Source organism: Salmo salar, chromosome ssa27 (genome assembly GCF_905237065.1).
Source record: "Salmo salar chromosome ssa27, Ssal_v3.1, whole genome shotgun sequence".
Taxonomy (NCBI): domain Eukaryota; kingdom Metazoa; phylum Chordata; class Actinopteri; order Salmoniformes; family Salmonidae; genus Salmo; species Salmo salar.
This window is the reverse complement of record NC_059468.1, coordinates 4,942,730-4,955,449: the sequence shown is the minus strand read 5'-3', so window position 1 is coordinate 4,955,449 and position 12,720 is coordinate 4,942,730. Positions and strand designations below refer to the sequence as shown.

The 12,720-nt window shown below is 42.5% G+C and overlaps 1 protein-coding gene across 2 annotated transcripts in view; it reads left to right on the top strand.

Annotated features, from left to right (window-relative positions):
* Nucleotides 1-12,720, top strand: part of nfatc1 (nuclear factor of activated T cells 1) — a 72,145-nt gene that overhangs the window by 22,145 nt on the left and 37,280 nt on the right. Inside the window, exon 7 of one of the 2 annotated variants that reach the window (XM_014177036.2) lies at nucleotides 6,471-6,526. The exons of the other annotated variant lie outside the window; for it this stretch is intronic. Coding sequence (XP_014032511.1) covers nucleotides 6,471-6,526 — 56 coding nt within the window. The remainder of the gene's footprint in view (nucleotides 1-6,470; nucleotides 6,527-12,720) is intronic. 2 annotated transcript variants of the gene reach the window in all.

Here is a 12,720-nt window from a genome sequence, read left to right as displayed (position 1 = left end):
TTCACATCTGGGCCTGGCTGACTGGATGGCTGCCTGGTCTACTGCAGGCAGGCTGGAGCAACCATGGAGAAATACTCACTGTGTCAGTCAGAGACCCACTGGCCTTCAGTTTCACCAGTTTCCCCTGCCTGAATCGACTGACTACTTTGTGACACATGACCCAAAGTTCACAGTCTCCCTGTGAGTCAGAGCCAATGAGGACAGTCAGTCTAACCAGGTACTGTACAGACCTGCCCTGGAACAGCAACAGACCCATACAGGCATGGTTGTTCTTGGCCAGAGGTGCCGTCTATGTCTACAGTATGATCAAGGACCTCCAAATTGAATTCTGTGAGGATTATCAAACTGCAAGAACCTTGCCAGATGGTGTCTGGAATTACCTGAGAAAATTATAGCTAACCTGTAACGTGTACGCTAATAATCAGGAGTCGGAAAGCAAGTACAGGGGGTGCAAATGTAATAATAAATAGAACATAGTACAAAACAAGAAACACACAGACATGAAACAGAGTCGATAACGCTTGAGGAAAGAACCAAAGGGAGTGACAGATGTAGGGGAGGTAATCAGGAAGGGGATGGAGTCCAGGTGAGTGTCATGAGGTGCAGGTGTCCATAACGATGGTGGCAGGTGTGTGTAATGATGAGACAACTGGAGACGTCGGGCATTAATTGAGTGGGTGGGAGTAAACATGACAGTACCCCCTTCCTGACACGTGGCTCTAGCCGCCGGACGACACCGACCAGAGGGATGGTCCCGAGGACCAGCAGCGGGCCGGTCGCTTCTGCTGAGGCACGGGAACCTGTAGAGCCAGCTGAAGCGAGGGAACCTGTAGAGCCGGCTGAGGCATGTGGGAGCCTGACGAGCCGGCTGAGGCATGGGGAGCCTGACGAGCCGGCTGAGACATGGGGAGCCTGACGAGCCAACCGAGGCTTGAGAACCTGTCGAGCCAGCTGAGGCATCCCTGGTTGCTTCTTCAGCGGCACTTGGACCAGCATCACCAGTAAAAAAACAAATCCCGGTTGCTTCCCCTTGGTGAGGCGTTATTCTGTAACGTGTACGCTAATAATCGGGAATCGGGAAGCAAGTACAGGGAGTGAAAATGTAATAATAAATAGAACATAGTGCAAAACAAGAAACACGAAAAACGTACAGACATGAAACAGAAACAGAGTCAATAACACCTGAGGAAAGAACCAAGGGGAGTGACAAGATATAGGCTAGGTAATCAGGAAGGGGATGGAGTCCAGGTGAGTGTCATGAGGTGCAGGTGCACGTAATGATGGTGGCAGATGTGCGTAATGATGAGACAACTGGCGACATCGAGCGCCGGAGAGGGGGAGCGGGAGTAAACGTGGCATAACCATCCGTCTTCCTCAGCAATGATTAGCCTACACTCAGTGGGAGGGGTGCTCTGTGTTACGTATCTGGTCAGTGCTTCTGGATTTAATTAATTGCATTCTCAGAACAATGACTTCCACTTTGAAACCGTTCAGCGGTTTGGCTGGCCTCAACATTTCAGAGAACAATTGCTGTTTTCATAAACAAATCAATTATATGCACATAAACAGGGAGTTTATGTTTTTATAAATTACAGCGTACCGTTCATATTTGAGGAAAACAAGAGACATATTTTTTATGAATTGATGGTGGCATAGAGTGTAAAGTGATATATTGTAATGTAGAAGACAGACAGTGTGTTGTTTTGAGTAGTGAACTTCACTTTAGCAAATACAGTATCTCCTCCAGCTGCAATTGATTGAAGCAGTTTGAAGAGCTGGCTTGCCTCAATTAACGCCCTTCCCTGCGACAGCATGCTTGCATGCAATACCCACAATCCACGTGTTCTGGGGGTAGCACTGGAAGGAAGAAGTTACAGTCATCAGAACCAGGACAAGGGTTCTCTTTCACCATGCCACATGGGCCTGGGTAGCGCATGTGTTTATATTTACTGTAAGTTATGAGGGCTTTGGGTATACGCCACCCTGCTGTTTGGCTTCAGGCACTAGAGTTTACTCCACCCCACTCCAATTAAAGAGCACAAGGAGCTGTTTGATTCCCTTTATAAACTCTGCATGACAAATAGCTGTATTGTATACTACTTCATTCAAATCCACGCTGGCTGCCATAACAGTGTAGTACACCACCAGTGTTGTGTCTATTGGCTAACCTGTGTTATGTCTGCCTTATGAAAGGTCATTACTCCTGTAGACCAGGGTTTGTTGAGGTGAGGGAGTGGTCTGGTTGGCACTGTTACCAAGGGTTTTGATGGTGAGAGGCATTGTGCAGATGTTGCTCAGGCTCAATGGAACATTCTGTGGTTATCAGTTCCCCAGTACACTCTGCACAACACCTCTTGCCATCAAAGTAAAGGTAAAGGTATCCCACGCATGTGATGCCTATAGACACTTTTTCAGGCAGAGGGGCAACAACAAATTGCTCAATTAAATGTGTTGCTTCTGCATGAAAAAAAAAGTGGTGCAGCGGTCCGGGAGACCCATGAGGTGGCGCACAATTGGCTCAGTGTCGTCCGGGTTAGGGGAGGGTTTGGCCGGCCGGGATTTCCTTGTCCCATCGCGCTCTAGCGACTCCTGTGGCAGGCCGGGTGCCTGCAAGCTGACATCGGTCGCCAGTTGGACGGTGTTTCCTCCGACACATTGGTGCGGCTGGTTTCCGGGCTAAGCGAGCAGTGTGTCAGAAGCAATATGGCTTGGCAGGGTTGTGTTTTGGAGGACGCATGACTCTCGACCTTCACCGTTCCCAAGTCCGTAAGGGAGTTACAGCAATGCTACAAGACTAATTACTAATTGGATATCACGAAATTGAAAAAAAAGGGAGATAGGAAATGAGAGGGGAGATCTGAAAAACATGTTTACTTTTTGCGTAGCCATCTAAGGTTTCCCTTTTGGAGTGGTTCCCAGAGTGGGAGAGAGAGGGAGAGAGTGTAGGTGGATGTGGAGAGGGCCCCTCCTGCCTCTAGTCTCCAGACATAATGGGAGGCATTGGGAGCTATCAGTCAGTGCCAGCATCAGTCTCTGCCACATCACAGCCTAAGCAGAGCCAAACCAAGGATGCCCTATCTGCAATGGGCTGTCTGCTCCACTGCCTGTGTCTGTGTTTACCTCTGTCTCACTTTATAAGACCAGACAGCCTTCAAAATAACATCTGTCATAATATAGACATAATCAAGAGTGTTTCTATCTGTAGAGTTGTAATCCTTAATGGGAAAACTGCAACATTACAACAACAAAGTGTTACTGCAAACAACGAACATTGTTTTTCCCCTCTGACATTTTTTTTAACCCTTATTTGAACAGGAAACGCATATTGCGACCTACAGTAGGTCTCTTTTTCCAATGTGCACTGTATGATACAACAAAAATATACACATTATAAACACAAAAAAATGCATTATATATATATATAAATATATACAGTATATTGGTCATATTGGTCATGGCTCCCGAGTGGCGCACAATGGGATTGCCTTGCAGTTCTCCAGTTGTATCCACTGAAAGCGCGTGAGGTTCAAGGCACGAGGGCACGGGATGGGCTGCAGAGCCGCGCACAGAAGATGGACCTAGCCCATGGGGAAGGGAGGAGGAGGATGGGGGAGGGGGCGCCCCACTGGGTAGCACAGAGCAACACTTTAAGGGGCATTGCACTAATAATGGCGCTGACTAGGGAAACGTTCCCGCTGTTCTTAGTGCCAGTCTGCATCTTCAAACTAAAACAATGTAACTAATAATGGCATCTTTCATGCTTTCGTTAATAAAATAATGATAAAAATACTCTTTCAAAATGCCAATGTTTATTTAGTTAGCAAATTAGTATGGGAATAAATATCACTGAATTACAGAAATATTGGAAAAAAGTTGTCTAATGAAGGTAAAGAAATTGTTGCTTAACTGGAAAATACTCTTTCAAACACACACGGTCACGTTGTACAGCGCCATTATGGTTATTAGCAGGTAGCTGGACAATAGACTTGCCTAGAAGGAGGGTAGGGGGAGAATTCTATCGTCAAATGTATTTCTTAGTTAGGTTGGCTGTGTCACAACCGGCCGTGATTGGTTGCAGTTTCAGTTTAATCCACCAGAAAAGACAAAACAAATAATACAACAAAAAGTATTATTATGTATCACATCCGACCGTGATTGGGAGTCCCATAGGGCGGCGCACAATTGGCCCAGCGTTTCTCTCCCTCGAAAAACAGAAATTCATGTTTTGGCCTTTACAAATATTATTTTGGCCTTTATTCAGATTACAATCGCTCACTGGAGATATGAGTCTCCAGCTTCAGTGGTTTTTGCAATTCGTTCCAGTCATTGGCAGAAGAGAACTGGAAGAAAAGGCGGCCAAAGCAGGAGTTGGCTTTGGGGGTGACCAGTGAAATATACCTGCTGGAGCGAGTGCTACGGTGGGTGATCCAATACATAATATAGTACACTTATCGTAATTTGCTTGTAATCCAGAGAGGTTAGAAAAATGATCTAGATACTCTATGAGGCTGTGGAGGGATCCAAGTTGTGGATTTAAAAGAAACATGAATCATCAGCGTACAATGAAACCTTTGTTTGAAAGCCCTAGATTTCTATTCACTTGATATTATTGTTCGATCTGATTTTAATAGCTACATTTTGTTGGCCATAATAAATAGATATGCCGATAGTGGACAACCTTGTTTTACGCCTCTTGACAGTTTAAAACTTTCTGAGAAGTAGCCATTCTTTACTATTTTACACCTAGGGTTACTATACATGATTTTAACCCATTTTATAAGAGATTCTCCAAAATTGAAATGTTCCAGGCATTTATATATAAACTCCAGTCGTACTTTATCAAAAGCCTTTTCAAAGTCAGCTATGAATAGCAGGCCTTGTTTCCCAGATTCTTCATAGTATTCTATTGTTTCCAGTACTTGCCTTATATTGTCTCTAATGTATTGTCCATGTAAAAAAACCTGTCTGATTAGAGTGAATAATGTCCGACAATACTTTTTTAATTCTATTTTAATTCTATGCGCTATATGCAAGTATTTTTGTATCACAGCATTGAAGTGTAAGAGGCCTCCAATTATTTTAATGGACAAGATCTTTATATTTCCCACTTGTATCCTGTTTCAGTAATAATGAAATCAGACCTTCTTATTGAGTGTCTGATAATCTACCATTTACATAGGAGTGGTTAAAACATGCTAATAATGGTCCTCTGAGTATATCAAAACAGGTTTGGTATACCTCAACTGGTATGCCATCCAGCCCTGGAGTTTTCCCGGAATAAAAGGCTTTAATTGCATCAAGAAGTTCCTCCTCTGTACGGCTGTTAATTTTACATTATTAATAAGAAAACATCCATACAATTAGCTTCGGTTAGAGGAGATCGAGGAGACTGAAACGAAAACATACGCTTAAAGTACTTTGCTTCCTCTTTCAAAATATAATTTGGTGAATCATGGGTGACTCCGCTCAGTCATTTGTAACAAGTTTCAGTAAATTATTTTTGGTAGCATTTCTATGTTGAAGATTAAAAAAGAATTTGGTACCTTTTTCCCCATATTCCATCCAGTTTTCTTTATTTTTTATAATATATTACATGACCAGAATTGTTACAAAGGCACTTCTTAGAAAGTTTAAGGACATTTTTTATGTGATTTCATTTCTATTTCAGGCTTTGTTAACGAGTCATTGGTGTAAGAGAAAATAGTGTAGTGGTTACACTGTTTCTTATAAACTGTGTGAAAATGAAATAGAAGAATTGTTTCTGTTTCCAACAGCTGTGATGCACTATTTTATTGCCTGATGGGAAAGCCTATTTGTTACGACAAGTTGAGTGTTAAAAGAAGTTTCATTAAACAGAATATAAAACAAGTAAAACATTTAATAATGCTTTAATGAGCATGACAAAAGCACCGATATTTGAATATGAGCTATTTAAAATGGTGGGTTGGGGAGAGAAACTTAATGCCAAGGCTTCACTTTCCAGTCATTCACAACCCATTGGTTATCGGAATCCCCATTTTATAACCTCATTAACAAGCCCACAAGTCACAATTGGTCATGCAGTTTGGGATTCCACAAAGGAATGAATTCAGGGTTTCTCTCATCGACCAAAGACGTCAGAGATCCCTTTGGTATGGCCTATGACTCGGGTCTCAGAGGTGCATCAGAACGGCCCCCTTGGCCCAAGTGGTTTAGCCAAGACTGAGACTGAGGATATGAGTTCATCGGCAGACTCAACTGATGTTGGTGATAGCCTTGGTTCTGTTGGAGCTTTTTAATAGACCACTGATGTCAGACAGAGCTAATAATAAAATCATTCACAACATCATGGCTTATGATTTCAACATTTACATGAATTAGTCTAGCTAGTTTCGGTAGTTACTCATTTTTGCAAATCTGAATACTGGTACATTTGTCACATATAATTTTTCCACATGCTTACCCTCTCTGTTCTACTCTCCCTTCTGTAGATGGCCATCACCTATGGGAGACAGAGGCCAAGGTTGACAAGGACTCCTCCAAGTCTGTAAGTCCAATAAACTAGACATTCTGCATTTTTGATAGGTATTTCACAGCAATGTTTGTGGTAGTTGGAAGACACTCTGCTGAGTCTCTGTTACTCTCTCTGAAACACCCAGCATATGACCTGTGTCTGGAAAAGACAGTACAGTAGACACACTTCTGATTATTTTCATTTCTGAATTAAGGATACTCCTGGGGAAACGGTGTTGAGCAAAAATGTTTTAAAAGGTTCTGAGGAGTTCAGCGTTTCCTTGTTGGAGTGTATGTTTGACAGGGTGTGCTAGCTGTCTTGGTCTGGTACAGCTGGGGGGGGGGTTGGATGCTGCTGCAGGTAGGCTAGGGGCCGGGGGAGTCACCCAGAGCACTCTTTTCTTCTGGGAGACTGGGACTGAGACTAGGCGATTAGAGTGTGTATATAGTTGAAGTCGGAAGTTTAAATACACTTAGGTTGGAGTCATTAAAACTCGTTTTTCAACCACTCCACAAATGTCTTGTTAACAAACTATAGTTTTGGCAAGTCGGTTAGGACATCTACTTTGTGCATGACACAAGTAATTTTTCCAACAATTATTTACAGACAGATTATTTCACTTCTAATTCACTGTATCACAATTCCAGTGGGTCAGAAGTTTAAATACACTAAATTGACTGTGCATTTGAACAGCTTGGAAAATTCCCGAAAATGATGTCATGGCTTTAGAAGCTTCTGATCGGCTAATTGACATCATTTGAGTCAATTGGAGGTGTACCTGTGGATGTATTTCAAGGCCTACCTTCAAACTCAGTGCCTCTTTGCTTGACATCATGGAAAAATCTAAAGAAATCAGCCAAGACCTCAGAAAAAACATTGTAGACCTCCACAAGTCTGGTTCATTCTTGGGGGCAATTTCCAAACGCCTGAAGGTACCGCGTTCATCTGTACAAACAATAGTACGCAAGTATAAACACCATGGGACCACGCAGCCGTCATACCGCTCAGGAAGGAGATTCGTTCTGTCTCCTAGAGATGAACGTACTTTGGTGTGAAAAGTGCAAATCAATCCCAGAACAACAGCAAAGAACCTTGTGAAGATTCTGGAGGAAACAGGTACAAAAGTATCTATATCCACAGTTAAACGAGTCCTATATCGACATAATCTGAAAGGCCGTCAGCAAGGAACAAGCCACTGCTCCAAAACCCCCATAAAAAAGCCAGACTACGGTTTGCAACTGCACATGGGGACAAAGATCATACTTTTTGGAGAAATGTCCTATGGTCTGATGAAACAAAAATAGAACTGTTTGGCCATAATGACCATTGTTATGTTTTGTGAAAAAAGGGGGAGACTTGCAAGCCGAAGATCACCATCCCAACTGTGAAGCAGCATCATGTTGTGGGGGTGCTTTGCTGCAGGAGGGATTGGTGCACTTCACAAAATAGATGGCATCGTGAGGGTGGAAGATTATGCAGATTTATTGAAGCAATATCTCAAGACATCAGTCAGGAAGTTAAAGCTTGGTCGCAAATGGGTCTTCCAAATGGACAATGACCCCAAGCATACTTCCAAAGTTGTGGCAAAATGGCTTAAGATCAACAAAGTCAAGGTATTGTGGTGCCCATCACAAAGCCCTGACCTCAATCCTATAGAAAATGTGTGGGCAGAACTGAAAAAGCGTTTGCGAGCAGGAAGGCCTACAAACCTGACTCAGTTACACCAGCTCTGGCAGGAGGAATGGGCCAAAATTCACCCAACTTATTTTGGGAAGCTTCCGGAAAGCTTCCCGAAGCATTTGACCCAAGTTAAACAATTTAATGGCAATGCTACCAAATACTGATTGAGTGTATGTAAACTTCTGAACCACTGGGAATGTGATGAAAGAAATAAAAGCTGAAATAAATCATTCTCTCTACTATTATTCTGACATTTCACATTCTTAAAATAAAGTGGTGATCCTAACTGACCTAAGACAGGGAATTTTTACTAGGATTAAATGTCAAGAATTGTGAAAAACTGAGTTTAAATATATTTGGCTAAGGTGTATGTAAACCTCCGACTTCAACTGTACGTTCCGAAAGTATTCAGACCCCTTGACTTTTGCCACATTTTGTTATATTACATCCTTATTCTGTAATTGATTTCACAATTTTTTTGCTCATAAATCTACACACAATATCCACTAATGACAAAGCGAAAATGTATAAAAATAAGGAACAGAAATACCTTATTTATGAAAGTATTCACACCCTTTGCTATGAGACTCGAAGTTGAGCTCAGATGCGTCCTGTTTCCATTGGTCGTCCTTGAGATGTTTCTACAACTTGATTGAAGTCCACTTGTGGTCAATTTAATTGATTGGACATGATTTGGAAAGGCAAATACAGGTGTGCCCAGCTTGTAGCGTCATACCCAAGAAGACTCACGGCTGTAATCGCTGCCAATGGTGCTTCAGCAAAGTACTGAGTAAAGGATCTGAATACTTATGCAAATGTAATTTTTAAAAATGTTAAAAAAAAAACGTTTTTGATTTGTCATTATGGTGTATTGTGTGTAGATTGATGAGAAAAAAATGATTTAATCAATTTTATAATAAGCCTGTAACGTAACAAAATGTTGAAAAAGTCAAGGGGTCCGAATGCACTGTATGTGAGGTATTGCACTTGCTCCCTGTGTTCTCCCCTGCACACACACACAGTCATACACACACAATGGTTCTCTCTCTGTCTCTCTTTCTCACCTTTGGCAGCGATTACAGCCCTGAGTCTTGTTGGTTATGAAGCTACAAGCTTGGCACACCTGTATTTGGGGAGTTTCTCCCATTCTTCTCTGCAGATCCTCACAAGCTCTGTCAGGTTGGATGGGGAGCGTTGCTGCACAGCTATTTTCAGGTCTCTCCAGAGATGTTCGATTGTGTTCAAGTCCGGGCTATGGCTGGGCCACTCAAGGACATTCAAAGACTTGTCCCAAAGCCACTTCTGCGTTGTCTTGGCTGTGTGCTTAGGGTCATTGTCCCGTTGGAAGGTGAATCTTGGCCCCAGTCTGAGGTCCTGAGCACTCTGGAACAGGTTTTCATCAAGGATCTCTCTGTACTTTGCTCCGTTCATTTTTCCCTCGATGCTGACTAGTCTCCCAGTCCCTGACAGTGAAAAACATCCCCATAGCATGATGCTGCTACCACCATGCTTCACCGTATGGATGGTGCCAGTTTTCCTACAGACGTGATGCTTGGCATTCAGGCCAAATAGTTCAATCTTGGTTTCATCAGACCAGAGAATCTTGTTTCTTATGGTCTGAGAGTCCTTTAGGTGCCTTTTGGCAAACTCCAAACGGTATGTCATGTGCTTTTTACTTCCTTTTACTCTCCCTCTCTCTCTCTCTCTCTCTCTCTCTCTCTCTATCTCTCTCTCTCTCTCTCTCTCTCTCCTCGCTCTCTCACACACTCATATATACACAACATACATAATCATTAGTCCAACAGTTGCAAACATCCCCATTTCTTTTTTGCTTACATTTAAGAAATGTTTTTCAACAGAATTGGCGGAGTGAATACACCCCCGATCACGCATAAAACAATTTCACTTTCATAGCAGCCACACTGTATTTCTTCTCGCCTCTATGCACTCTCCTCTTACCTTTCCCTCCGTTTGTGGACTTCAATGAACAACACATCAGCTATGTTACCTGCGAAAAAACCTTACCAAGATAAACCATGTCATAACCGCTACACATATTAGCTAAAGTATCGTCCTAGTCAACATAGCTCATAGAACTAATGCATTAGTTAACCTGCTACAGTCATGCAGCAATGTTGCAGTGTAGAGTCAGTAAGCAGTTACACCGGCAGACCACGGTGGCAATACATTAATAAAATCAAAAGCTTACCTTGGACTTGGAAGAGTTCCAGTGTTGTGTTGGATAGTCATAGCCATCTACCTAACATAGTATCCCTCTATTGGAGCCGGGTGTTTGAGTAACTAAACTAGCCAGCTGCATTTGCTAGCTAAGTAAGTGAACTGAAAGTGGGAAAAAAATGACCATCTTTCTCTCTCTTTCTCTTGCTTCTCCTTCATTTTTTAAGAAATTAATTTGTTGAAAACTGTTCAACTATTGTCTTTCTCTCTCTTTGAGTCAGCTACTCAACACTTTTTATGCACTGCAGTGACAGCTAGCTGTAGCTCATGCTTTCAGTACTAGATTCATTCTCTGATCCTTTGATTGGGTAGACAACATGTTAATTCATGCTGCAAGATCTCTGATAGGTTGGAGGATATCCTCCAGAACTGGTAATAATTACTGTGTAAGTCTATGGAAGGGAGTGAGAACCAAGAGCCTCCTACGTTTTGTATTGAAGTCAATGTACCCAGAGGAGAACGGAAGCTAGCTGTCCTCCGGTTACACCATGGTGCTACCCTACAGAGTGCTGTTGAGGCTACTGTAGACCTTCATTATAAAATTCACTGAGGAGGATGGTCCTCCCCTTCCTCCTCTGAGGAGCCTCCACTGATACATACACACAGATGCATACACACACATGCAAGCGTGTGAGCACACACACGGTCATACACACACACACACTCTATATCTCTTTCTCTGTCTGACACACGCTCGTACACCCTGCGGGAAAAAAACAGCTTAGACCAGCATACATTTCAAATGGGTCCATGCTGGTGTATGCTGGTCAATGCTGGTCAGATGCTGGTCAAGCTGGTCTGACCAGCATGGTCTAACTGGTTTTGCTAGTACATCAGCATGGTCTAACTTGTTATGCTGGCAGACCAGCCTTCATTGGGTTTTTGCTGGTGACCAGCCTTCATTGTGCTTTCGCTGGTGACCAGCATTCGTTGTCTTTTGGATACTGGTGACCAGCATAAGCTATTGCAAAATGAGCATCAAGTCAAATGATGCTGGCTTGCACAGTGATGTTTAATTCCTGTTGGAATCCAGCCAGAGTGGGTTCCCACAATCTGCATTCAGAAAGACTGCCAGGGATAAAAAAGACTAATGAACGAGACTACCTAAATCAGGGGTGTCAAACTCATTCCACGGAGGGCCCAGTGTCTGCGGATTTTTGGTTTTTCCTTTCAATTAAGAGCTAGACAACCAGGTGAGTTCCTTACTAATTAGTGACCTTAATTCATCAATCAAGTACAAGGGTGGAGCTAAAACCCGCAGACACTCAGCCCTCCGTGGAATGAGTTTGACACGTCACCAAAACCATCTAAACTGGAACAACCATTTCAGTAACAGAATGGATTTGTTTAGAAAAATTCATGTTATTCACCTTTGCGTAGCATAACATAAATTCATGTTTTAATTAATCAATCAATATACACTACCATTCAAAAGTTTGGGGTCACTTAGAAATGTCCTTGTTTTTGAAAGAAAAACACATTTTCTGTCCATTAAAATAACATAAAATTGATCAGAAATGCAGTGTAGACATTGTTAATGTTGTAAATGACTATTGTAGGTGGAAATATTCTACATAGGCGTACAGAGGCCCATTATCAGCAACTATCACTCCTGTGTGCCAATGGCACGTTGTGTTAGCTAATCCAAGTGTATCATTTTAAAAGGCTAATTGATAATTAGAAAACCCTTTTGCAATTATGTTAGCACAGCTGAAAACTGTTGATCTGATTAAAGAAGCAATACAACTGGCCTTATTTAGACTAGTTGAGTATCTGGGGCATCAGCATTTGTGGGTTCGATTACAGGCTCAAAATGGCCAGAAACAAAGAACTTTCTCCTGAAACTCGTCAGTCTATTCTTGTTCTGAGAAATGATGGCTATTCCATGCGAGAAATTGCCAAGAAACTGAAGATCTCGTTCAATGCTGTGTACTACTCCCTTCACAGAACAGCGCAAACTGGCTGTAACCAGAATAGAAAGAGGAGTGGGAGGCCCCGGTGCACAACTGAGCAAGAGGACAAGTACATTAGACTGTCCAGTTTGATTAAACGACGCCTCACAAGTTCTCACCTGGCAGCTTCATTAAATAGCACCCGCAAAACACGGGTCTCAATGTCAACAGTGAAGAGGCGACTCCGGGATGCTGGTCTTCTAGGCAGAGTTCCTCTGTCCAGTGTCTGGGTTCTTTTGCCCATCTTAATATTTTATTTTTATAGGCCAGTCTGAGATATGGCTTTTTCTTTGCAACTCTGCCTAGAAGGGCAGATGTAGAGCTTGCTGCAAGTAGTTATTGTAAAATTCACAGTAA